We start from the raw sequence: 27,706 nt of genomic DNA on the forward strand, positions 1-27,706 counted from the left end.
TGCTCAGGCAGTGTCAGTCAAACGAGATGTTTCCTTCTCTCTCCTTTCCTTTCCCCTCCCCAAAGTGACAGGGTATGATTGGAAAAAATAGACGCTTAGAGTCAGTCACTTCTGCCACAACCTTTGTGACTTTGGCCAGGCTAGTTAACCTCTCTGGGCCTTTGTTTGCTCACCTATAAAAGCTATGAGGATTACGTGAGAATAAACGGAACAGTTTATATAAAAGACCTGATTGCAGTACATAAAGTAAGTGTCTTTTGTCAGTTTATTTGAATTTAGCAAAATGACTGAGTGTCTGTCATGTACCATAGCATTGCATTAACTACCCTTGGAAGAATCTGCCAGGATGAACGAGGGTTTGGTGACTGCCTTCAAAGGCCTGGAGTTTTTCTTGGTCTGTGGGAGATACAAATAGTGAACGATCAGATGTCAGAAGGGGTCAAGAGCTAGATTCAAACTCTCTACTTAATTTTTGATCTGGACCCAGGGTAAGGCATGCCACATAATTTTATTTAATCTTGATGACTTATTCCCATTTCCTAAATGAGGCAGTCAGAGAGGATATACCATAGACACACAGCAGGTCTTATCTTCCTGTACAGGTTACTGACTGGCTACTGATGAGAAAGTTATTACCAGGTGGATAATCACTTCTTGATTATACGGTGTTTCCGTAGTTACCTTCCTGGGTTTGCATCACGGTTACCCAAAGGGCAGTCTCCCTAAGAGTACAGATTGTGCACAGAGGGAAGCGTGAAGTAGTATAAGCATTAATTTACCAAAGAAGGAAGCTTGGTTTTTGCTTTTGCTGCCACTGCCCAGTAGCCATTTGGTCTTGGCTAAGCCGTTAATCTCTGAATATCTTCTCTATGACATAGGAAACTTTCAGTTTCCTCTAAGGTTGTATGAATCACGTTCGAGAAATTTAATTGCTGTTGTATGCTTTAAATGTAATACAAATGTCAGGCATTTTATTATGTTAATACTCTTCTCAAGAAGAAATTAGAAATTCATCAGAAGTAATAGTTTCATAAAAGCTTAGTATAGGACATTAGGAACGTTTTGAGTTTAACCCTGAATTTCGAGGTCAGTGTAAAGTATGGCAAGTAAACTTCCCAACTAAACATCTCTTGGTGCTGTGGTCTAGAAACATGCTTTTGACTTGAACAAATGATTGACCTGATTTAAGATGGTGCTTTCGCAAAGTGTTAGTTTCAGTACCACAGGGAAGTAGAAAAAGCACTGAACTTGATTTCAGAAGGCCTAGGTTCAAGTGCTAGCGCTGGTACTCACTAACTTTGCAACCTTGAATTTTACTTTGTGTCCTTAAGCTTAGATTTACTCATCTTAGGTTAGGGATAACGAAGCCTGCCCTTTCTTTGCCTTGAGGTCACTTCAAGACTCAAAGACGTAATGGGACGGGAGAGCACGCTGTAAAGCATGGGTGGTCGATTAGTTCTTTTGTTCATGCAGGTGAGAAGAAAGCATGGGAATGTGGGAGTATTTTGGAACTGTTTTGTGACATGTGTCCCTCTCTCCTTTTGCTTCCCTGTTGCTGAAGGTGGATGGGCAGGTGGTGGCCCTGCTTGTGCAGAATCTGGAGCGCCTGGATGAGTCTGTGAAAGAAGAGGCCGATGGTGTCCACAACACTCTAGGTGAGGGGCAGGGTGACCAGTGATCTGAGACCTTCATGTTTGTTTTGGGGCTTGGTGCTCATTTCTTTCTTCCTTCATAATAGAATCAACAGCAGCGGTGTTTTCTTTCCTTCTACTCCCAGACTGCCTTTCCAGAAATGAAGACCCTTGTGTAAATTTCATATAACTGCAGCTTTGGTTTGGCTTGCAAGTAATAAAAGTAGAAATCCACTAAGTAGGGTAGCTTCCTGGACAAAAGCTGGCTCCGTTTAGCAAGCCCTTGCTTCTAAATGTTAGGGTCATGTCTGTGCAGGGTGAATTTTTTTTTTTTAAGCTTTAGAAAGTGTATATTTTACAATTTTTAATCCCCCTATATTGGTTTTTCTTCCTGCTTTCCTTCAGTGGGACTACAAACTTTGAAACAGTGGAGTACCTTTATAAGACAGTTTATTTGAAAAAGGGTTAAGTGTTTCTTTGTCTTCTTATGTGTAGTTTGCCATGTAAACTGAGTTGAAATATTGCTGTTAACTTGGATGCACCTTCATCATATGTTAATTTAAATGGGTGTCTGCAGTATTTCCCTTCCTCCTCCTTGACTCTCCCAGGTCTTTCTCCCTGCAAAGTTGCCGAACCATTAGCCTATTTAAAATTGTGCTTTGGGGTAGTCCTGTTTATCACTGGTCATTGTCTTGTAAAAAAACCAAAGGTGACATATCTTAAGCAGAGCTTGAGAAATGAACAAGGCCCTGCTGAAGCAGAAATTTTGATGAGATTAGATTCAGCTCTTTTTGTCTACCACAGATTTCTCTTGTAGTTTTATACTCTCTTCTGTGAGCATTATCATAAAGAAGGGGGAAGACACAGCACCAAGGGAGTAAGAGAAGAGAGAACATAACAATCTGTAACTTGGGAGTTGGCTTTAGTCTAGAGCTAGAATTTGGCATTACCATCTGTTAGCCTAATGCTGGATTTTGCTGAATAGAAAGCTTATCAAAAGTCTTAACTGACTGTTAATAAAAAGGGCCTGGTATAATGAAAAAAGCACCAGGCTGGCCGGCTGTAGAGATCTGTCTAGTGTCAGCACAGTCACCTACCCACAGCTCAGGAGGCTCATCCTCTCTCAGTTAAAATCGAGCACTGGCTGTTTGTGAGGCACTGTGCTGGGCGCTGGGGTAGATTAAAGATGAATTGGGCATGGTCTCAACTCGCTAAAAAGCAGACTGATGGGAAAGTCTTGAATGGAAAGGAAAGATAATACAGGGTGACAAATGGTATCATAGTCACTGGAGAGCAGTGTGGAAGTGAGGAAGGGTCTCCAGAAGTAGCTGAATGGGGCTGAATATGAAGACGGGTGCGTTTTGACAGAGAAACGTGAGAAGGACCCTTGGGTGAGAGAGAGTCACAGTTGCAAAGCCGTGAGTGGGCGTGGGCTTGGGGAAAGAGTAGAGATGTACTGTGGCAGTGGCAGGTAGCAGTAGTGGGAGATGGGATCTGAGGCGTGAGTTTGCCCAGATGGCGCAAGACCTTGTAAACCGAGGCAAGATGATTGGATTTGACTCTAGTGAGCAACAGGAAGCCATCTAAAGTGTAAGCAGAGGAATAAGATAAGGGCATCGGAGGTTAAAATGAATAAGTTGATTTTCCCAGAAAGTGTGAGAAAGTAACTTAGGGTATTGTGGTGATCTTCATCTCTTAGGGGTCTCATTGCTACTCCGCTAACATGCTTTGTATTCCACTCCCTGAGGGGGCTGCCCACTGAGTCTTTAACTTGCCACTGGCTGACACGGGCAGAGGAGTGAGGATGAATGTAAGAGGCATGGTGATTTCTTTATCCCTTTCTCCTTCAAAACTCAGGTCTGATGTGTTCTGGGCATTGGGCTTAGAGAACATGAAACTAACTGTAGTCCTTTATAATAGTAACGTATCCTGGTATATGGAGAGGAAGGGGTCCTGAAGGAAATGAAAGCATTGGATGTGTTAGAATGGAACTATAGGCGATTTTTTTAAAAAGTCCCCCTTTTTAGTGTCATGGTCATGTAATCACTTTTTTTCCTTTGGCCTCCTAAGTTTTAATTTTTCTATTAAGCAGCAATTTGGGTGTTGTAGGAGATAGCAGGACCAATTATATTTGCTTCTGAGTACCGGACAGTTACCTTGCCAGCATGGCCTTTCCCCTCTATGCACATTATTTTGTTCAGTTCAGAAGGTCATGCTTGTTTCCCTTGTACTATCCAGAGAAAGAGAACTGAAAGTGAATGAATCAGGAAGGGAACAGACTCCGAATTCACTTTTCCTGGGCTTCCTGCCTACTCCCCTATCTCTTCAATTACAGTCTCTGGGTCTCCAGTGCAATGAGGACTAAGAAGGCCTTCTTGGGCAGATATCCACCTTTCTCTGTGTTCTGCTCTGGTGTATATTCCCTATTAGCACAGAACATCTATCACATTCCTTTTGTGAATTTCATCATTTTCAGTTACCAGTTTTATTTGCAACATTACTTAAATTAAAAACAAACTATTGCATCTCCCTGGTTAATCTCATAATGACAACACAGCATCTGGCTGGGAGGAATACAGGAAGTGGGAAGAGGAATATGGTGTCTGTCATGGGAAGGAAAGCAGGCTTGTTGCAGATAGAAACAGAATTGCCCTCCCACATGACTGGTTTCTGTCTCCCTTTAGCTATTGTGGAAAACATGGCAGAGTTCCGGCCTGAGATGTGTACGGAGGCTGCCCAGCAGGGTCTTCTGCAGTGGCTGTTGAAGAGGCTGAAGGTCAGTTTGGCGTTGTGGGACTGTAGCTCGCACTGCTCTTTGCTCTGGGCCTGGCTGAAGCTGGCTCACCGGCACAGATGTGCGTCCCTTTTGCTGTGGGATCTAGTTGGGAATCTTTACTGAAGATCTCTTGCGTCTTTCTTTGCTTCACCTCTGTTTGTTTTAGAAGAAGAGGCTTTAAAAGTAGCCTTGAATACCTCTGAAAATATTAAAAACATTTTGTAAATACAAATAAATTCATATGGTACGGAACATATAAAACTGAAAGTAAAAGCTCCCCTCAGCAGATTCCTTCTAGTTACGCTTGCCAGAGGCAGCCGCTGTTAACGATATTTTACCTATCCTTCCGGAAGTTTTCTGTGTATCTAGGAGTGTGTGTGTTTTATAAACAGAATTGTACAATATTTTATTTTGCAAGCTGTTTTTTTCACTGAACTAATAGCTGCCTAGTACTCTGTTTTATGTATATACCAAAATTAATTTAATCATTCCCCCTTTTATAACATTTATTCACTACAGTATAACAATTTTCCACCGTCTAAATAGTGCTGCAGTGAGTATTCTCATCTACACATACATGGTTTTTTTCTTGCACACTTATTTTAGTTTATCTGTAGGATAAATTCCTAGAAATAGAATTGATAGAGATCGAAGGATATACACATTAACATTTTTGGTGGGTATTGCAGAGTTGTTCTGCACAAAGGCTGCCCCACTGATTTGAGAGTATCTGTTTCCCCTAGCAACATTGGGTACTATCAAACTTAAAATTTTGTTAATCTGCCAAATGAAAACTGGTATTTTATTTTATTTTGGAATTTTAAAATCAGGGAAGAATATTGGCTTCTACTTGTTTGTTAGCTATTTGAATTCATCTCTTTTAACTTGCTATTTATCTCCTTTGTTCATATTTATATTTCTGTTAGATTGTTTATTCTCTTTTCTTCTTAGTATAGCCCTTTTGACTATCTTTTTAACAATTAGTGCTGTCCCGTACAGTAAATGAGGAACGAGAGGCAAGAGCTTCTCTTAAAAGAGTAGTTTCAACCAAGGGTAAGATGGGAGGCAGTTCGGGACTGCTTGTATGCTACCGAGATGGTCAGCAAGCAGAGATTCCCAGCTTTTCTGTGAGACGGAGGCCTTTGTTCATAGCTAGAATGATTCTCTAAGTATTCATGGCTTTGCTGTGCTTCAGAGCGTCACAGAGATGCAGAAAGGTTGAGGTATATCAGGTCAGATTTACCCCCCACTGTCTTGGCAGGGCTCAGGAAGAATGTTCTGCCTAAGATAGCATATGCCCCACGATTACCCTTCTTTCTGACAATCTAAATCTTCCCCTATCCTACTTATTTAACCATTTGTTCCCATGAAATCTATAACACAGACTTACATAGCATGACTTGAACTTACTCATATTCAGCTAGTCCAGATACTACTATCAGTGAGCATGGGCACATTTGCCTGGCAGGGTATAAACTCAGTGCGTAGTTGAATAAATTGCAACGCCCTTCATACACATACACACACACACACACACACACACACACACACACACACACATATACACATACACACACTCCTATACCCCTACCTTTTAGGGAAAAAATATATCAGGTCTGGTTAATTCATGCATTGTCATCTTTGCAACTTTCTTTTGACCTCCTCTCATGAGTCTTGATGTCCTTTGGTTTTAGGACTAGACTTGTTTCCCCGTGTAATTTTCAGTTTCTTTTTCTTCAACATTCAACACATTTTTATTCTCCAAAGCCTTAAAACATTTTGGGAGTGAAGAGTGGAGGGGAGGAAAGTAGGACACAGAGTTGAGGGAATGGGAGAGAAGGCAGGGACCTGAGCTGTTGGCAGGATGGCCATAGGTGAGAGCTCCAACCTTAAAATATACAAAACAATCCGATAGCTTTTGTCTCTGAAGTCAAGACCAATTTCTTTCAGTTCTTGGAGACTTGATACTACTTCAGGGATCCTTCATTAAACCAGAATGTCAGGCCTCCTCTGCACTTGGAAAGGTGTTGAAACTTGACAGTCTTTTTTTGAATTGGTAACAGGAAGGGAAAGTGAGACCTTTGGGGGTTTGGCTTGGATGACATTACCCTAATGAGAGTAATAAAGAGTCCCACTTGATAGCCTAGCAAGCTAGTGACTCTCGCCTTTTAGGCACAGTGTTTATGTAATCCTCAGGGCATAAATAGCCATGTTACTGTCTCTAAAACAGCTTTTCAAGGTTTCGGGGTATCTAAACATTAAAATGCTATTTGGTTATTTTACTAGTAAGCAAGTGCCCCTAGAAAAATCCTGTGCTACCCAGATCATTAATGAGAATCCTGCTTAAGGGTGAGGCCAGCAAGAAGGCACGTTTTTAGAAACAATGCCTTGCTCTGTTTGTCTCATAGTCTGGGAAAGTGCTTGTTATAATTTTCACCATCATAAACATATTGAATCTGAGTGCTGGACCTAGTTCCTGACTTTCACCAGTGGAACTCTAAAAAATACAGATTTCCATGGGGCACCTGAGTGGCTCAGTCGGTTAGGCGTCTGCCTTTAGCTCAGGTCATGATCCCCAAGTCCCAGGGTCAAGCCCCAAGTCAGGCTCCCCGCTCAGTGGGGAGTCTCCTTCTCCCTCTGACCCTCCCCCATCTCATGCACACACACTCTCTCTCATTCTCTCTCTCTCTCTCTCAAATAAATAAAATCTAAAACAAAACCAGATTTCCAGACCCATTGTCTCAGTCTCTGTCTTTGATATATTTTAGAGAAGTTCCACCTATTGATTCTAATGGCCAACCCGCACTAATATCCTCTGCTCTGGAGATGTGAGCATACTACGTTTTTATTCTGCACTACTCCTGCACTAGATTTAACACTCCGTTTTCAGTGTGCCATTCCCTGTTCAAGAACCTCTCCCTACACGATGCTGATGACCTCTCCATGAGATCCCACCTTCTCTGCCTACTTTCAGAGTCCCCTTATACCTGGTCTAGTCTGACTTTTTCATTTCTCCCTTTTTAAACATTGGCCTTATTACCTTTCAGACATCTTTTTTACCTACCACCTGCTCTGCAAAGGTCAGAATGATTTTGACCTCTGTATCTGTTGTTCATGCGCCCCCTTCCACCAGGAATGACTCCTGTCTTTCTTATATACTTCTCAGTTATACACAGCCTTCATTAACCAGTTTAAATCCCAACTCTTCCATGTAGCCACCATCATTTTTAGAACTGAAAGGAAATTTATAACTTCTATCGCCACTATATTGAGACCTATAGAGATTAAGTGCCTTGCCCAAATTCATACAGCTAGTTAGAGAAAGAGCTGGTGTTAAATCCAAGACTCCAGACTTTCTTTGCGCACCCTTTCCATAGCAGTACTTTGCCCCCAGCCCATACCACCCTCTTGCTTGTCTGAATATCAGCCATTTTACTCTTTCCATACTGGTTCTCTTGTGGGAGACAGCAGATCTGGGTTCTGACATGTACCTATAACTGTGTGACATTTATCCTCAGGAACCATTTTTTCTTCATCACTGGCAGACCTTCTTGGAATATGTGCATATTGTCCTTCTTTCAGTATCCTTCAACTCTTTATTATTTTTTTTTAAAGATTTTTTAATTTTATTATTTATTTGACAGAGAGAGACAGCCAGCGAGAGAGGGAACACAAGCAGGGGGAGTGGGAGAGGAAGAAGCAGGCTCCTAGCAGAGGAGCCTGATGTGGGGCTCTATCCCAGAACGCTGGAATCACGCCCTGAGCTGAAGGCAGACGCTTAACTGCGCCACCCAGGCGCCCCCCTTCAACTCTTTAAAAGGAAGGACTGGTCTCCATTATTTTTGCATGTCCCAATTGTTCTCAAGGTGTGGTTCCCCTGGCAACACGTTAAAAATGCAAATTATTGAACCTACCCCTTGACCGGCTGACTCCACCCATCTTAGGGGGGCCGGCAATCAGTTTTAAGAAGGCTCTAGGTGACTTGGAGGCAGGGTAACATCTGAGAACAACCATCCTAGAATGCTTAATGTTTACGTTGCTTGTTAAGCCTTGCTGTTTAACTGATCGTCCCATATTTATTCAGTAATTCTTTGAGTAATTTTTCAGTGAGTGGCACCTTGATGAGTCCTCTTTTTGTGCTGTTAGCCTAGTAGTATATAGAGATACTCACGGATTTCTTCATCCACTAAATGAAATGTGACTAATTCGTGCTAATGAGGATGAAACCCATTGCAGACGATTGCATTAAATGGGTTAGCAGGTGAGCAGCTAACAGGAGTGTGAGCGAGACCATCACAGTTCATTTTTATGGGGAATACAAGCTTATTAGGATGTTGCTGTGTACTATTGAAAATAACACCAAAACCCAAAGTTTTATTTTTCCTTTTCTAAAGAAACAAAATTAAGATTCCCTTTGTTTCCCAATTAAATCAGCGTTTTAGAAACAGTTGCAACATTCAGCATATGAGCTGATGAATTGAGAATTGGCTATATAAGACTCCATGTACAACGGTTGATGGGAAGTTCTTAGCCTCCCCTGACCAGGAGCTGGGATTTTACAGGGCACAATCTGCTTCAGCACTTGTACAGAGCTGTAGATGTGTGTGAACCTGCCCCATGTGTTCCAGGTACCAGAGGTGAGCTGCAGAAATAACCCGCAGCTTCTGGCTGCGGGTGGGAGCATAATTGTTTTGTACTTTCCAAAAAAACAGCAGTTCCCAAAAAGGTGAAGTTTAATTTTATTCAAGGCTAGTACATGCTGAGTACAAACCTATGCTTGACTCTATAATTACTCTGACAGCTGAAAGATTTAGGATCACCAGGCTCCTGGATAGAAGAGAGCCCCCAGAAGCTTCAAGTCCCATTGGATCACTTTGCAAACTCCAAGAGACCATACCTACTAAATGAATTCTCCTTTCTCCGGATTTTGACTAAATATCCTTGTAATTTGGCAGTTTGATATTTTGTAAGCTAGGAGGCCATCATCTCTGGCTGAGATTTAAATAGAAATAAAACTTCCTTGGTGACTTTTTGTCTTTGGCTAGACGTGAAAGATTAGACTCCTTCCTTCCCACCTGGCCCACAGTTTCCTTTATTTCTTTTCCACAAGATTAAAATATTTGGTTGTCGTTATCATCACCTTTAAGTTTTCCCTATCTGATAGGAGTGTCATGTGTTGGCTGTTGACTATGTGGGAAGCGTTATCCTGGATACCTCACATATATTATTTCTGATCCTTACAACCTTCCAAGTGGGCACTGCTATCCTCAGTTTACTGACGTGGGAAGAATTCCACAGAGGGGAAGTGATTGCCCCAACCCCACTGGAAGTATGTGGCAAAGCCTGTGACAGTTGGGCCTGGGTATCTCCAAAACCTCCCCCTCTTGCCAAGGTATTTTCCAGCTGGTACCCCTTTCAGGCTCTGAAGCATTTTAGGGCTCACTGTTGGGGAGTTTTGGGGTCTAATCATTTTGACTTTCTGATTAGATTCCTCCTTCTTGCCAGTTTTTCAGAGGACCTATATTTTAACAGAAAAAGTGATGAAATTATGATTTTGATTTTTAAAAATTTACTTTGGGCAAATTGGAAACTCCTTGAAGTGTCACAGGAAAAGCTGGAGATTTCCTGGGGGAATCAGGAATTCGTAGTAGAGGGGAGCTAGCTGTTGGGTGCCTGTGATGTGTATACTGGTTAATTTAATCCAACTACCCCATGAGGAAATTATTACTTATTTTTACTCAACATACGAGAAATTGGGCAAGAGAGGCAGAGTAATTTGGCCAACATCACGTAGCTGGAAACCATTAGAGCTGAGATTCTCACCTGGATATCTGTGATTCCAGTCATGAGAAAAAGTCCTAGTACCTCATATGTGTTAGGTACTTCCATATTACCTTATTTAATTCTCATAGTAACTCTCCTGATGCTAGGCTATTATTTATTTTATTATGTTATTTTTATTAGGATGTTATTTTATTATTTGCTTTTTACAGGTAAGGCAACTTAAGACTAAGAAATGTTCCTTGGGTCATAGATGCCCACTCTCAGTTCATGGTGCCCTGGATGTCATAGGAATTTCATTTTTTTACAGTGCCCCTGTGCCAGAAAGGACCTAACAATCATGTTTATTAAGTAGTTAGGTCCAAGCAATTTAATATGTATTTATGTCCTAACAATTTAGTAGCCATTTGGAAAAGTAATACACATGAATTAAAAGAAAAAAATATTTTTATTTTATACTTAAAGACCACAGTTACTTACTAATAGATGTGTGTGCCTTTTGAGTGCTGCACAACTTCTAAAACCTTGGAATCCAGTTGAACACTACCACCCTCATTCCTGTTCCACACTGATTTTCACACAGTTCTTTTATTACAGCAACCACCAAAACCCAGCTTCACAAAGACAGGATGTCATCAAAAGAGTATACCTGGAGCTAGTAGTTAATGCAGTGCTCAACAGATGTCAAATGTCACTGTGCTTTCTTTGGAAATTTTCAAGTATCCTGCGGTGCCCCTGTGAATTGAATTTGACACTCCAGGTACCTCGGCACACAGTCTGGGAACTGCAGACTGTGTCACGTAGGTAGTACGTGCTCATGGGTCAAACCTAGGTGCATCAATCCTAGGTTCATATTCTTTTTTTTTTTTTTAACATGACTGTATTACTTATTAAAATTAATTTTAATTTAGTGTAATATTTTTAAATGCCGTAACAATGGACAAGGTTCACGTCTAATTCACCTGTGTGCTTTCATGTTTAGTTCTTTGCCTTGCGTATAGCAGATGCCCAATAAATACTCGTTGAAAAAAAAGAGAAAATCTCCCCCTTATCTTGGAAATAGGATTTATAAAATCAAATAAAGGGCAAGAGGCATTGGCACCACAGAAAGGCTATGATGTCTTTTGGCTTCTTTTAGTTAAGTGTATCTTGTTTCAAACAAGAACCCTGGTCCTTGAAAAGCTGCACGTAAGTGAAGTGGTGTGGCTTAAATCATTTAAAATACCAATACTTGTCATTTATTTGAGTAAGTTATTTTATTAGCAAATCCTTGATTGTGATAGAGATGCTTACCCCTTGGCGCTTATCACTGTGTTTTGATTTTTATAAAACGCTTTCCTTTAAGTGAAACGCGTTACAGACTGTATTTAAACACTGGCTGTTAAACTGAATTTCTTGAAACAAGGCCTCAAGCTTGCCCAGGGAGCATACCTTGCAGTCAGTACACGTAAGACTTTGCATTAACAGATCTTTTAACCTAAGATGGTCAGCTTCCTGAAACCCTGTGGGGTGCACTTAGGCTTGACGAGAAAGACGTGCATAGAAAACTGAAAAGTTGCTGGGTGTTGCTTCATTAGGGGCCACTCTTCCTTAAGTACAAAATCAATGTCCAAACAGAACTGTGAAAAGCAGTAAGGTGATGGAGGTGTTAGCTCTAAGACGAACGCTTCCCTGTCCTTTCCAGGTACAGAAATGATTTGTCATTTCAAAAACCTGGATGGGTAGCAAGGCTGCTGCTGATTAACAGTTGTCGTCTATGTGCCTGCATTTTAAGGATCAGGGGACGGTAAATAAAAACACATCGATGAGGTTTGTTCCTCTCTGTGCACCTTTATCCAAAGGGGCCTTATTAATGGTGAGATATTTGAGTCTCGTTACCAAAGCAACAAATGTGGACAGCAATAAAAGATAGTCTCTGCAGTAGATATGTCCCCTCTGAAACACCAAGTAGCAGAGCATGCAGCAGGGGAAGAATTGTGGGTAGTAATTTGGGTGTTAAAATATTAATACATTTCTGCATTTTTAATGTGGTTTCCTTTTTAAATAGTAGGCAGATTATGGCACACGAGCAGATAGGTTTATGATTCCAAATTAAATTTTAAGAATTAAAAAAATCCAAAAGGAACTACTTTGTTATAAATACATTCAACTAATCTAAACAAGAACTTGCTTTCTTTTCACCTTCTCTGATCATCTGTCAGCTAATTTACAGCCTAACTTTATGATTGTAATATGTGAACAAAGGTTCATAATGGATTTTAGTCTTAAAATTTCAAAACTTTCAAAACTTTCAGTCATTCCTCTAGTTCACCTTTGATTATCTACTATGTGCTAGACAATAGCCCCTGGACTCAAAATGGGGAATCTGGGAAGGCTTCACTGAGGAGGTGACTTTCATACCTGGGCATTAGCAATGTGAGAGCCATTGTGTATATCTGCCATTTATGGTTTTACTGTGTAGTATTTGAGTCTCATCTCTTGAGAGCAGAAGCAGAATTTTTTTTACCCTTAACCTATCTTTTTGCTTTCTAACATCTACTTCTCTCTAACTCAGATCCTAGTTCTTGTGAAAAATTCGTCCTGGGGAAGGAAGCAAGGCCCCTTAACGTTTTTTCTCATTTCTCCTATTTCCCCACAGGCAAAGATGCCTTTCGATGCCAACAAACTATATTGTAGTGAAGTGCTGGCCATATTGCTCCAGGACAATGATGGTGAGGCTCCCTCTCAGTATTGATATTCTGTTAGGATAGGAGCCAGGCTTGTTTCAGATCATGACAGCAAGCTCTCTTGCCTTTGGCATCCCCTTGCTCTCCCTCTCGCTCTCTGTGCAGCTTTTGTACTCTGTCAAGCTGTATTGATTTTGTTTGCTGATGTATCAGTGTTAGACGGCTGTAAAATCTGACAGTTAGCTTCATTTTTTTCTTCCTCTATTTTTTTCCCCTTTTAGAAAACAGGGAATTGCTTGGGGAGCTGGATGGAATCGATGTGCTTCTTCAGCAGTTATCCGTGAGTAATTCTTATGCTTCCTGTCTGCCATGAAGATACATGGCCTGCTTTAAATGGGAGGTGGAGCTGGAAATTGTGGGAAGAAATAGGCCATGTGATGCAAGCCATATGGAGTATGTTGGCAGGTTTGAGGTTACAGCCGAGCTACATAGTTTGCCTCCTTTTCTTAGTCATTTGTTCTTTATGACCAGATACCGCTGTATATCTGCTATGGATTTTCTCCGTCTTCTGATATTTGTCAATTCAGAAGAGGTGTGCTTCCTGCTTAACTATATATTCTTGGGCCAAGAATACCAAATTATTTCCACTTAACTCACTCCCAAGATTATTCACTTCCTTTCTTTCAATCTGCCAGTAAAATGGATTCTCTTCATTTAGAATCCAGATAAGCTCAAGGAGTACAAGTTCCAGTGCAGTAGGCTAGAGGTCACAGAGGAGGATAGGGAAGGATGTGGTTCTAGAGGCTGGAATATGAAATTAGAAAATGCCATTTTCTCATTGTAAGAAATATAAGTCTAGTTGAAATGTTCTGCTGGCATTCTGAAAATACTGTTAAGATTTCTTCTAACAAATCTCATCTGTGCTATTTCAAAACCAGGACTGAAAATAGATCATTTGGATAAAATCTTGAGTGTTGGGAGTGTCTGAGATGTCAGTTTGCACACAGCTGCCACCTTGGTGCCAGCAGCCTGAGTGGCTTGGCCTCCACCCCAAAAAATAGAGCTTTGAAATGTGAATCTGTTTCCAGTTTTCTGGGAAGGTGCTTAGTCCTGTTCCTGCAAGATTATTGATCATTTTGTAGTGGAGTCTATGGGTAGGCATACACTGTTAAAAGGCTTTCCTCTTAACATGCCGTATATCTCTGGCAGAGACAAAATGTCTGCTTTCAGCTGTTCCCATGACTTAGAGCCACAACTGCTGTGTGAGGCAGTTCAGTAGCCCCGATGCTTAGGAAACTCTTCCTTAGGTTGTGGCCCTTCCAGATTGTGGTTTCTTTTAGAAGGGGTGAAATGGGTCGTGGTTCGGCTGGGCAAGTAGAGGGTTTGGAGGTAGCAGCTGGCAAAGTTGTTTTCTGACCTGGAGATGGTGATTTCAGCTTTATATGCCTTTTATGGAATTTTCTGTATCTGTGTTATATTTCACAGTAAAGAGGTTTTGTTGCTTTGGGTTTTTGTTTTGTTTTTTTAAATCTGCCTCCTTGGAACTATCAGTCACTCATGGACCCATTGGTCACTTGAGTGTTTTGGGTTTTTGTTTGAACTGATAGCTGTCTAATACCCGTGACTCAGAAAGTCCAGTTTCTCTAACATGGAAGCTGCGGAGAATTTTGTTTGGTGAGCTTCTGCTTCCTCAGTTGTTGGGGTTATCAGGGCAGGCGGACTTTGGAAATTGTTGAATGCTGGCTGATGAAAAGATACTCTCTTATGGCTCTGTGCTTTCTGGTCTCTTTGCTTGATAGGTGTTTAAAAGACACAATCCCAGCACCGCGGAGGAGCAGGAGATGATGGAGAATCTGTTTGATTCACTCTGTTCCTGCCTAATGCTCAGTTCCAATCGTGAACGCTTCCTGAAGGGTGAGGGTCTGCAGCTGATGAATCTCATGCTCAGGTATGTCTCTTCTCTCCTAGTGCTCTGGGGTTTTTTGGCCAGCTCCTCACTGTTAGCCCAGATTCCAGAACATGTATCCATGGTCTTTTTGTCCATTGAGTTTCTTAAATATGAAAATCAGTAAGGCCTTTAGGGGTGTGTGTGCACACGCGTGTGTGTGTATGTGGTCTTCTCTCAAGTTAGAGTGGGTGAATAGAACGCATATTTTGGTCTGTTTGTGCCATGTTGTGTCAGTTATTGATATGACCGCTCCATTGAAGGGAAACATCTCTTTGCTCCTTCTCTTACTATGTTCTCTTACTAGACATGAAATCTAGTCATGATCTTCTAAACATACCCTGTGTTAATTTCTAAACTTTATATCACACGTAGACCTATCTATGCCATATGTTTGTCTGGATTTTTGTTGTTGACAGCAGAATATCATTTTTTATTTATAGATATTTTTCATTTTATATTATTTTCTGTGAATTGCACATGTGCTATGTAGCTAGCATAGGAGATATGAAAATGTACAAGACAGTTCTAGAACTTTTCTTTATACTGCCATCCTTATAGATATTATTTATGCTCTAATTCCTTAAGGTATTTAAAATGGATATCGTGTTTAATATATTTCACAGAATCCTAATGCTGGGAGTAAATGGGAGGTACCTTGTGAATAGCTCTTGAGAAATCTGGCTTTTAGAAAGGGGAATAGAGAAATGGGGGAAGGGGGTGTGGTGACCAGAGTGTGGTGTGGGGTCAAGGGACCATTTTTTAAGCTGAGAGCGACTAGAGCGTGTTCATGTGGCTGAAAGACACTAATCATTATTATTCTTCATGAAATCGAGCTAGAGTCTGCACTCTTGAAACTTCTGTTCATGTATATGGGAAACTCTGTTAAACTAGTTCTTTGAAAAAAATTTTTATAAGTTCAATAAATATACCTATTAAATATAATCTAAAATATAGACATGCAAAACTGCTGTTAAAACGCTGATGAGGTACTATGTTAAGTGCTTCGCTTACAAAGAAATGAATAAGACAGGATTCTTGCCTAAGAAGCTAAAAAAAACAGCTCATGTCATGTAAACACAACCCAACCTTTGGTGTAGATTTCTTTCATTCTTTTTTTCTGTAACTATTCCCTTGTTTTTACCAGCTTTTTAGTCCTGTCACACATGTAATTTTCGATATTGTTTCTTTTTAAACTTAACATGGCATTTCCCATGCGGTTACATAATCTCTGTGAGTTTTCAATAACTGCATAATGGACTCTGAGGAAATATAGCTTACTTAGTATTCTGTTGGTGATATTGAGACTATTTCCATTGTTTTGATATTGTAGCAAATTCTACAATGACCATGTTTTTGTTTAAAACTATTTTTGTATTTAAGATTATCAAGGTATATGTTTCTAAAATATCTTCTCTTCAGGCTGTGTAGGGCTGCGGTCATAGTAGACCTCTTCATTTGGCCAGTGCATACCAGACCTTGAATTGATTGAAGATCTTCCTTTGTGGAATTGCTTTAAAAAAATCTATTTTAAAGTGCAGAGAGGGGCATTGGAATTATTCGGAGGCCTTTAGTGTTCAGCTGATTGTTGCTAGCTTTACTCTCTTGAGTCTTTTGTTTGTTTATCTCCTTTACCCTTCTAATTGCCTGTCCTTTTGTTGAAATGACCCACCTTCTCTCGAGTAAATAGCATATAAAGAAGATGCATTTGGCTTCCTGGGCCTTCTAACCTTAAAACTGTACTCTACAGGAGACTTTTCCCTAAGCTTCTTAAAGGTCTGAACTGCCAGTGTCTTTGGATGGTTGAACGCAAATATGAAGTGATGTATTCCTGTAGCATATGGCTTGGTAATGTGCAGCAGTGGGGAGCTGAATAAATAACCAGAAATATGGATTATTCAAACAGGAATGCTGAGATTCTGGAAGCCTAATTAAAAAGGTGCTCCAAAAGCCTTAGAAACTGTACCTCTGTAGGGTCTCCTAACTTCATTTTTGAATGCTGCAGTTACTGTTAGATTAATTCGTTTGCATTAACTAGCTATTTTAGCAGATTCAGCATTCCCTTTTTTCTCTTTCCCATGCTTCTTTGTTCTGTGTTATTTTTCTTCTTCGGACTCCCAAATGGAAAGTTTAATTGGGAGGGAATTTTTTTTTCCTACTAGATTCATCCTGATCTTCTAGCAAGAGCTGCCAAGTTGCACTCTGCCTAGAGAGACGCCCGTTCAATACTTGGAGGCTGTAGCACTAGAAGTTCAGGAGAATTCCTGGGGTTCCATTGCTCTTTACTGTGATTTAGGCTTTGAGCAGTCATGAAATGCCTGCTGAAAGGCGACAGTGTGGTCCAGCATGGAAGAGTGGGCTTTGGGAGTTGAGGTAAATGTGGGTTTGGAACATAGCTCTTTCACTTACTAGTGAATGTTTGGGGAGTTACTCTAACCTTTCTGACCTCTGACCGTCTGTTTTTCATCTGAAAAATGGGAGTAACAATGCCAAATTTGCAGGGATTTTGTGGAAATTAAGCTATGTAATGTGTCTGGGACAATTCTGCAACTATTAAAACACTAATAAAGTACCATGTTAACTTACTATGTTAAGTGCTAGGCTTAATACAGAGATGAAGAGGACAGGATTCTTGCCTTTGAGAAACTCAGTCGCTAGTGAGGGAGGTCAATGTTAAGTAACTGCAATATAATTTAATGTGTTAAATGAACTGTTCCTCTTAAGGATTTGCATGTCTGTGATTTTTTTTTTTTTTACATTTCTGATTACTGATAAACAAAGGTCATTAGCAAGATAGGCATTTACACACACATATTATCACACATAGACATATCCTACCCAATTTAATATTTATCAACTTTATTGAAGCATAATTTATTAATAATAAAACATGCCCACTGTAAGTGTACAGTTTTAATTTTGACAGATGTATCCGTCTTTGTTTTCAACACAATGAAGATATAAAATGGTAATGTCCCATAGAAATGTAATACAAGCAAGGTATATAGTTTTATATTTTGCAATAGCATGGTAAAAAGGTTAAAAGAAACAAAATTAATTTTAGTAATACATTTTATTTAATCGAGTATAATAAAAATCATCTCAACAGGTAGCCAATAAAAAAATATTATTGAGCCATTTTACTTTTTTTCCTACGAAGTCTTTGAAATCCAATACATATTTATATCTCAATTCAGTGCTAAACTTTTATAAAGTACTTGCTTTGTATCTAGATTTCATAAAATTTACAGTTGAAAAGCAGATTCCCCTACCTAAGTTTCTCCAAACATACTTAAAATGTTTCCTAATAACTGAACCAAGTATCAGTTTTTAAATTTAAATTTATTTAGTCTGTGTTTTGTTTAGCCTGTGTCAACAGATTGTTTTTGAGATTCATTCACTTTGCGTGTATCAGTAATTTGGTTCTTGTTCACTTTTAGCAGTATTCCATTATATTTCTGCATTCCAGTGTATCCGTTTAACTTATTCACCTATTGATAAACAGTTGGGTTGTTACCAGTGTCTTGCTATTATTAATAAAGCTACTTAAAAGTCTTTAGATAAACATATATTTTCATTTCTCTAGGGTAAAAACCTAGGAGTGGAATGACTAGGTCATATTGGAAATGTAGGTTCACTGTTGGAAACTACCAAGCTGTTTTCCAAAGTGGTTGTATCATTTTCTGTTCCCCACCTTCCCCCCACCCCAGCAAGGTATGAGAATTCCAGCATATTCTCCTCAACACTTGATGATTAGGCTAAATTTCTTTAAGAATCTTCCCCCTCTGTCACTTCCTCAGTCCTGTCCTTACACCCACCCACCCACTCCCAAATGTTGAGGTTAGGTTCTAGCATCCTGCGCTTTCCACTGTGGGAGCATTTACCATCCTGTGTGGTTGGCATGTTTGTCTCTGACTTACTGTAAGACTTCTGAGAACAGAAACCAGGTCTTCTTCCTCTTTTATCTCCAGTACCTAGCAATAGATACACATTAGGTTCCCAGTAAATATTTTCTAAATGAATGAGAAAAGGATCTGAGAAACATTTTTGCTGTTTTAAATCATTGGGTTATAGAATTTCTAGCAAATCCCATTCGTAGACTCAAAGAATGAGGAGTGATTTATTAAAAACCATACAGGTGAGAGCTCAGTCTTCTGCCTAGATGTATTTAGTCCTAGTTTTCCCTGTCAGATTTTTAAAAAAAAAAAAAAAACACATTTATTTATTTATTTATTTATTTTAGGGAGAGAGAGCGCGCGCGTGTACAGGGGGAGGGGTGGGGAGAGGGAGGGAGAGAGAATCCTCAAGCTGACTCCAGGCTCAGCACAGAGCCGGATGGAGGGCTCAATCCCAAGACCCTGAGATCATAACCTGAGCCAAAATCAGGAGTCAGTTGCTCAACCGACTGAGCCACCCAGGCACCCTTCCCTGTCAGATCAGGTTATGAACCTGATCTTCAAGGCTCTGGGGAAGGCAGGCATCAGCTGCTGTCCTGGGCTTCCTGCCCTGTTTGGCCTGTGCTCGTGCTGTGCTGCAGAGCAGAAGCCAACACAAGTTTCCACGCTTCAGTTTGTCCCCCTTTGGGACACTTAACCTCTCAACGCTCTTCCTCCATCATCCTCCAAAATATTTCAGGGTTATGGTTTAGGCATTCATTTCTTACAACCTTTCTACTTAACGTCCAGAGAATTCCTTCATACAGCATTTGTTTATAGGGACTGTAAGGAGGGCTACTACCTCTTTGCCTTTGCCGGACAGGCCTTTCTCCTCTGCTTTACCCTCCTACCCAGGTGTTAGTTTAGTTGTCAGGTGACTTTTTTTTTCACTCCTGTGTTAAGAGTGTTTGGATTTTACAGTACTCAACAGAATCAATAAGAAAAAAAAAAGCTTTCCATTTTTTGTTTTTCCTCTGTCAAAGGACAGATGAAGACATTTTGGAAAAGCAGAAAAGATTGTTGAGGTGATATTTAAAAATGGAACTCATGCTATGGAAAAAGCAGCAGATAGCCATCCTAACATCTAGGAACCCCTCCCCCCCAAAAAAAGGAATTTCTTATTTAGTCATAGGGTTTTGATAAGGAAAGAGAAAAGATGGGATGAGGGAAGAAGGCACAGAACCTCTTGGACGGTATATACTGTGTATATATGGTATATACTCCCCTGATAGAGAAAATACTGCTCCTTGTGGGTCCTCATTCTTTTGCTTTGAGTGTCAAGAGTTATGGTACAAAGAGGATGTTTGCATGGTCTTTGGCTAGCAGCTGAAGTGTTAAGATACGACTATGAACCAAGTGCTATTTTTGTAGTCAAGGGTAGTGGAGAGAAAAAGAAAATTTAGGAAAGTCACAATTTATTGTGACGTTTAACAGAATGATCAGATTCAGAGAGTTCAATTCCCAGAAATAAAACTAACTTATACTTATGGGGGGATGGCCATTATAGAATTTAGCCAGACATGAGGGTAGAGCTATACAAATGCCCTCATTGCCCCCTGGATGGAGACTGATTTGCCATTTCTACACTCTTGGTTACAAATGTCTCTCTGTTAAGATGGTTGCTGCAAATAGAAGATTTCAATATATCAGGTTTAATTATATACTGTGCTCCAAATCATTTGCTTCCTGCAACCACAAAGCACTTTTTTTTAACAGTATGTCCTTGTTTCAAATGGTTCAGTGTACTTTAAGAAACAACAAAGCCAGTGGGAGACAGAAGAATTACATTGTCAGTTTCCTTGAAAATGTTGACATGAAGCTTATTACTTCTGTTGTAAAACCCTGTTCCAGTTAGAAAGAGAAGAGACCACTGAGATCCCCAGGGATGTGTACAAATGCAGCTTGGGGTTGTGTAGCAGAAACACAGTGAGCCCATCTTGGTTATTAACTGTATAGACAGACAGACAGACAGACAGACAGACAGACAGAAAGAAAGAAAGAAAGAAAGAAAGAAAGAAAGAAAGAAAGAAAAGAAAGAAAGAGAAGGGTACATAGACACATCCCTTTAGGAACCACCAGTTTTTTTCTCCCTGAGGTTTCTCAGTAAGATTTTCCTTAATCTAAAGAAAAGTGTCTCTGACAAAGAAAACAAAAAATGGCGATGGTATACCATCTGCAAAGTAAGCTTTTGCAGGTCCAGTTCTGGACCGTGGGCTTGAACCAAAGTGTAAATGTAGGCAGCCAGCCTGGGGAACTCTCTTAAACCTTGAAATTTTATTCCCTTGGTTTTTACCTTGTTCTGTATTGGTTTTGTTCCTAATGAACATGGGAAGGTCCAAACCCTATTGCATTTTTTATTCTTGTGGTCCTTTTTAGGTTTTTGTTGTTGTTTTTTAAGAGTTAGAGCCTTTTCTTCGGACTTTCAGTCCCTGGGATTTAACTGCAAAAGCAAAATAATAATGCAAACATTTTAGAAATCAGCTGAGCTTCCTGGTGGGGTTATATACAGTTTGTGCTCCAAGCTGCACACACACATCTTGCTTGTTGTTTGTCCAACAAGCAAGCGTTCCCTTTCCCCATTCACTGAATATTATCATTCTTTCTTAGATGGATAGTAGTAGTTTGCACCTGTTCTCTGGGAACCAGAAAAACGCTTCAAAGCACAAAGTAATCCTTCCAACAGCCCTCCAGGCTGGCGTTACCTCTTCATAAATGGAAAGTGCTGTGGCTGAGAAGGCAGATTAAACTGAAGCAAGATTACTTGGCAGGAAATGGTGGAGGGCCTGTCGGAGCCCTTCCATCCGACTTCATAGCTATTCATCATTTCAGGGCTGCTAAATTGTACATATTTAAAGTACACAAGTTGATGTGTTTTGCAGTGTGTGTCGACCTATCATACCATCACTGCAAACATGACAACAAACATACTTATTGTACCCAAATGTTTCCTTGGGCTGCGTGGTAATCCATAACTCCTCTCCCTTCACCTCAAGTCTCTAAGCAACCATTGATTTGCTTTCTGTCCATTATAGGTTACTTTGCATTTTCTAGAACTTTATGTAAATGGAGTCATTACACTATGTACTCTTTTTTTTGGTCTGGCATATTTAACTGTAGGAAATGGGAGATTTTTTTGAGATTTATTCCATGTGTGTCAATAGTTCCTTTTTCTTTGCTGGGTAGCATTCCATTTTATGAATATATCACAGTTTGCTTATTCACTTGTTGATGGACATTTGGGTTTTAGTTTTTTGCTCTAATGAACAAAGTTATGAATATCTTTGGATGGACATATTTTTCATTTCTCTTGGATAAATGCTTATGAGTTGAATGTCTGGGTCATAGGATAGGTATATGGTTAACTTTCTAAGACACTATTAATCTGTTTTTACAAATGTGTTATACCATACCATTTTTATATTCCCACCAGCAGTGTATGAGACTTCCATTTGCTCCATATCCTCACTAATTCTTGGTGTGGTCAGTGTTTTTTGTTTTAGTCATTCTAATGGGTATGTATAGGTATCTTGTGCTTTTAATTTTCATTTCCCTTGTGGCTAATGATAATAGGCTTTTTCCATGGGCTTATTTGCCACTCATATAGCTTCTTCGGTGGTGTCCAATCTCTTGCCCATTTTGGCGGGAGGAGGGGGAGTTATTTGTCTTATTGTTGAATTATAACAGTTTTTAATATATCATAGATACAACCTTTTGTCAGATATGTTTTACATATAGTTTCTCCAACTCCATAACTTGCCTTTTCATTTTCTTAGTCTTTTGAAAAGTTTTAAACTTCGATGAGATATAATTTTTAAGTTTATTCCAATGTTTGTTTGTTTGTTTTCCCATTTGAGTAAACTTAGGTAGTCGGTGTCTCTCAAGGAATTCATTTTATCTTAGTGGTCGAACTTAACGAGCATGAAGTTGTTCATGAGTATTTCCTTATTCTTTAATATCTGTAGAATGCGTAGTGATGTGCTCTCCCTTATTCCCAGTGTTGGCCGTTGACATGTTCTTTTTTTCCTAACCAGGCTGGCTATCAATTTTGTTGATCTTGTCAGAGAATCAGGTTTTTCTTACTGATTTCTCTCTAATGTTTTTTGTTTTCTATGTCAGTGATTTCTGCTCTGATCATTATTTTTCTTCTGATTACTTGGGGGTTTAATTGGCTATTTTCTCATTTCTCAGGGTGGTTCTGAAGATCATTTATTTGAGATCTTATTTTTTTAAAAGGTTTATTTATTTATTTTAGAGAGAGAGAGCACACAAGCAGGGGGAGGGACAGAAGGAGAGGCAGAGAATCTCAGGCCGACTCCCTGCTGAGCTCAGGGCCTGATGTGGAGCTCTGTCTCACCACCCTGGCTCATGACCTGAGCCCAAATCAAGAGTCAACCGCTTAACCAACTGATCCACCCAGGAGCCCCGAGATCTTATTTTTTAATATGTTTGATGCTGTAAATTTCCCTCTAATTGCTGTCTTAAGCCTTGTCACACACATTTTGGTATGCTGTATTTTCAGTTCAAAATACTTTCTGATTTATCTTTTCATTTCATCCTTGACCCATGAGTTATTTAGAAGTGTATTATTTAGTTTCCAAATACTTGGGGATTTCCCAAATGTTCTTTCTGTTTTTTATTTCTACTCCAATACAATTGTAGTTAGAGAACATACTTTATATGATTTGAATCCTTTTAAATTTATTAAGACTTGTTTTTGGCCCAGAATATAGTTTATGTTGCTAAATATTCCTGTGCATCTGAAAAGAATGTTCTGTAAAATATCAACTAGGTTAAGTTAATGGTGATGTTTAAGTCTTCTCTGTCCTTACAGATTTTCCGTCTACTTATTCTATCAGTTATAAAAGGGATGTTGAAACCTCTGACTATAATTGTGAATATGTCTGTTTCTCCTTTGAGTTGTCAGTTTTTGCCTTATGTATTTTGAAATTCTTTTAGGTGCTTAAACATTTAGGAGTATATGCTATCTTGCCTAATTGACTCTTTTGTCATTATGAAGTGACTCTCTTTATCCCTGATAATGTTCCTTGATTTGGAATCTACTTTGTTTGATATTAATATAGCCAGTACAACTTTCTCTTGATTAGTGTAAGCGTGCTATATCTTTTACCATCTATCATGCAATAAATTTTGTCCCCTCCTCTATTCATATTTGAAGCCCTGATGCCAAGGTGGCTGTGTTTGGAAATAGGGCTGTTAAGATGGTAATTAAGGTTGAATGGGGTCGTAAGGGTAGGTCCCTAATCCAATAGAATTGGTGGTCTTGTGAGAAGAGGAAGAGATGTCATCAGGAATATGGGTACACGGAGAAAGGCTGTGTGAGGACATGGTGAGAAGATAGCCATCTGCAAGCCTATGTGTCTTTATATTTAAAATGTGGGGTTTTTTGTGGGCAGTATACAGTGGAGTCTTCCGTAACAATTTCTCCCTTTTAATTGAGATGTTTATGCCATTTACATTTTTGCTTTGTTTGCCTTCTTTTATTTTTTTAAGATTTTGTTTTTTAAGTAATCTCTACACCCAACATGGAGCTCAAACTCACAACCCTGAGATCAAGAGTCACTTGCTGTACTAACCGAGCCAGCCAGGCGCCCCACATCTGCCTGCCTTTGGATTAACATCTTTTATTATCCTGTGTTATTTTCTTAGGTGGCTTCTTAGCTCTTTCTCTTTGCCTTTTTAGTGGTTGTTTTCAAATTTACAGTATACATCTTTAACTTACTACAGTCTGTCTTTAGGCAGTAGTATACCATTTCATCTATAGTGTAAGAATTTTGCAACAATAGACTTCCATTTCTCCCTCCTGGTTTTTGTGCTATTGTTGTCATATATTTTACTTCTGTATATGTTATAAATACCAAAACATATTGTTTGTTTTTTTGTTTAAATAATTATCTTTTATAAAGAGATTTTTTTAAGGTAGAAAAAAATCTTTTATTTTTACCAACCCATTTGCCATTGCCAGTGCTCTCTTCATTCTTTTGTGTAGATTCAGATTTTTTCTGGTATCAGTTTCTTTCTTCCCTAACGATATCCTTCAACATCTGTTGTAGTGCTGGTCTATTGGTGATGACGTTCGTCAACTTGGGTATGTCTGAAAAAATACTCGCCTTCACCTTTGAATGATATTTTCACCACGTATAGCATTCTGTGTTAATAGGCTTTTTTTTTTCTTTCAGTTCTCTTAATAGCATTGCTTCACTGTCTTCCAGATTGCTTGGTTAGCCATGAGAAGTCGGCTGTCATTCTTTTTTTTTTATTTTTATTTTTTTAAAGATTTTATTTATTTATTTGACAGAGATAGAGACAGCCAGCGAGAGAGGGAACACAAGCAGGGGGAGTGGGAGAGGAAGAAGCAGGCTCATAGCGGAGGAGCCTGATGTGGGGCTCGATCCCATAACGCTGGGATCACGCCCTGAGCCGAAGGCAGACGCTTAACGACTGTGCCACCCAGGCGCCCCATCGGCTGTCATTCTTATGTTAGTTGTTCCGTATGTAATGTGTCCCCTTTTGTCTGGATGTTTTTAGGATCTTCTCTGTTGCTGATTTTGAACAGTCTGGTTATGAGGTTCCTTGATGTAGTTTCCTTCATGTCTCTTGTGTTTGGACTTCATTGAGCTTCTTGGATCTGTGGGCTTATAGTTTTCATCAAGTGTGGAAAATTTTCAGTCATTATATTTTCAGTTTTTTTCCTTGTCCCTGTATATTTTCAATTTTTTTTTTCTTGTCCCCACCCTCCTGTCAGGAACTCCAGTTACATGTATATTGGCTATTTGAAGTTGTCCAACCATGGTTCACTGGTCATCTATTAGTTTTTTCCAGTCTTTTTTTTTTTTTTCTTTCTGTGTTTTATTTTAGATAGTTTCTATTGTTATGTATTCAGGCTCACTCTTTTCTTCTGTACTTAATCTTATCCAGTGTATTGTTCACCAGACATTGTATTTTTTCTTCTCTAGATACCTTCCCTGTGTCTAGTTAGCATACTGAAGCTTTTTTTAACCTTGAATATATCAAATATAGTTATAATAAAACAATTTTAATGTCTTCGATTCTGTCATCTATGTTATTTTTATTATTTTCCTCTTCTTTATGGTTAATATTTTCCTGCCTCTTTAAATGCCTGTTAAGTTTTTTCTGGAATTTAAACATTGTGAATTTTACCTTGTTGGATGCTGAATGTGCGCGCGTGTCTATATGTGTCTGTCTGTGTCTCCTTATAAATATTCTTGAGCTTTGTTCTAGCATATAGTTAAATTACTGGGAGTAGTTTCCTCCTTTGGAGGCCTACTTTTAAGCTCTGTTAGGTGGGATCAGACTAGCCTTTAGTCTCTGGCTAATTTTGCCTCAGGAGTGAAGCAATACCCTCCTGAGTTCTCCGCCTGATGTACTGTGAATTCACAAAGTTTTTCCACTCCGACTGTTGGGAACACAAACTATTTCTGGCCCTCGGTGAGTTCTAGGCATTGCTTCCCCCTTCTTCTTTCAGGTAGCTCCTTTCTGCAGCCTTGGCTAGTTTCCTCACATGCACCTCCTAATTAGCACTCAGCTGAAGACTCAAAGAGACCCTGTGCACATCTCTGTGCAGCTCTAGGTCTGGCAGTCCGCCTCCCTGTGAGCTCCAGCCGCACTGGTCTTCCCTACTCTGCCCTGTGTCTCCACCCTGCTCTGAGGCCTGGAAACTCTCCAAGCAGCCATCTGGGCTCATTGCAGGTTTCCCTCTCCCAGGGATCATTGTCTTGTGATGTCAAGTGTCTGAAAACCATTGTTTTATATGTTTTGTTCTTTTGTTTGTTAGTTTATTTTGGGTGTGGGAGGGGAGATATAAATTTAGTCCCTGTTACTCCATCTTGGCCCACAGTAGAAGTCCAAGAGCATATTATCTATTTTTAAAAATACTTTCTAGTATACATTTTCTTACTATTCAGTGCTAGTGGACAGTAATACAAATAACTTTTATGTATTGATCTTATATTAAGCAACTTTGCTATGTCACGTGTCAGGCTGGTTTTGTTGCAGTAGCAACTCTGCAACCTCAAGGACTTTCGGTGACAGATGTTTATTTTTCACTCCTGATACATCCATCTCTGGCCATCTGAAGTTTTGCTCCACATCTTTATTTTGGGATTCACACTGAAGGAACAGTGTTCAGTGGGTTGTGACTTTCTCAGAGCAGAGAGAAAAGGTTGAATAATGCAATAAATCTTTAAACTGCTCCTCTTAAGGCGCATATATTACTTATGCTCACATTTTTTTGGCCATAAAAAGTCACATGGCCAAATCTGATGTCCATGGTACAGGGAGGGAAGTATAAACAGTGAAACGTTTGAGCTAGCTCGTACAGGCTCATGAGAGCTCCCTGTACACCTCTCTTTCCAACACCATGTTTAGTGGTATCACATTGGTAACTTGAAATCCGGTATAGTGGGAGTATTTACACCATGTAAATTGGAAAATAAAGCAAATCAGCACTTTTTTCCTGGAGAGCTAGTTGTTAAACTTTTAGTAGCAAATCCCTGGGTATATGCCCCTTTTAGGAGTAGCAGTTAATAGGTGGGAACAAGATTATTTTCTGTCACATTTAATTTCAATAATTTGTTAGTTTGTATGTTTACATTTTACTAGCTATGACTTCTAATGCAGGGTTAAATAGGAAGGAGTTGTGATCAAGGGCAAACTTTTCTTATTCCTGGTGTTAAAGGGAGTGTATTTTATTGAGTATAATGTTTGTTTTGAGTTTTTTGGAGATAGCATTTATCAGTTTAAGGAAAATTCTTCTCTTATTGATGTCACAGATTTTACATAATTGATCAGTTTTATCAAATGCTTTTTCTGCATTTATTGAGATGGTTTTTTAAAGTTAATATAATGCAAATTGCATTAACAGATTTTCTAATGTTGAACTAACCTTGCATTCCTGGGAGAAGCCCATCTTTTTTATGTTTTCTAGGATTCTG

The 27,706-nt window shown here is 39.4% G+C and overlaps 1 protein-coding gene across 2 annotated transcripts in view; it reads left to right on the forward strand.

Annotated features, from left to right (window-relative positions):
- The window catches only part of CTNNBL1 (catenin beta like 1), a 156,051-nt gene that overhangs the window by 58,931 nt on the left and 69,414 nt on the right, over positions 1-27,706 (forward strand). For both annotated transcript variants that reach the window (XM_008698113.2, XM_008698114.2), the window contains exons 6-10: positions 1,562-1,655; positions 4,316-4,407; positions 12,827-12,899; positions 13,136-13,194; positions 14,654-14,802. In XM_008698113.2, coding sequence (XP_008696335.1) covers positions 1,562-1,655; positions 4,316-4,407; positions 12,827-12,899; positions 13,136-13,194; positions 14,654-14,802 — 467 coding nt within the window. The remainder of the gene's footprint in view (positions 1-1,561; positions 1,656-4,315; positions 4,408-12,826; positions 12,900-13,135; positions 13,195-14,653; positions 14,803-27,706) is intronic.

This window comes from Ursus maritimus, unplaced genomic scaffold, assembly GCF_017311325.1.
Source record: "Ursus maritimus isolate PB19 unplaced genomic scaffold, ASM1731132v1 scaffold_22, whole genome shotgun sequence".
Lineage (NCBI taxonomy): Eukaryota > Metazoa > Chordata > Mammalia > Carnivora > Ursidae > Ursus > Ursus maritimus.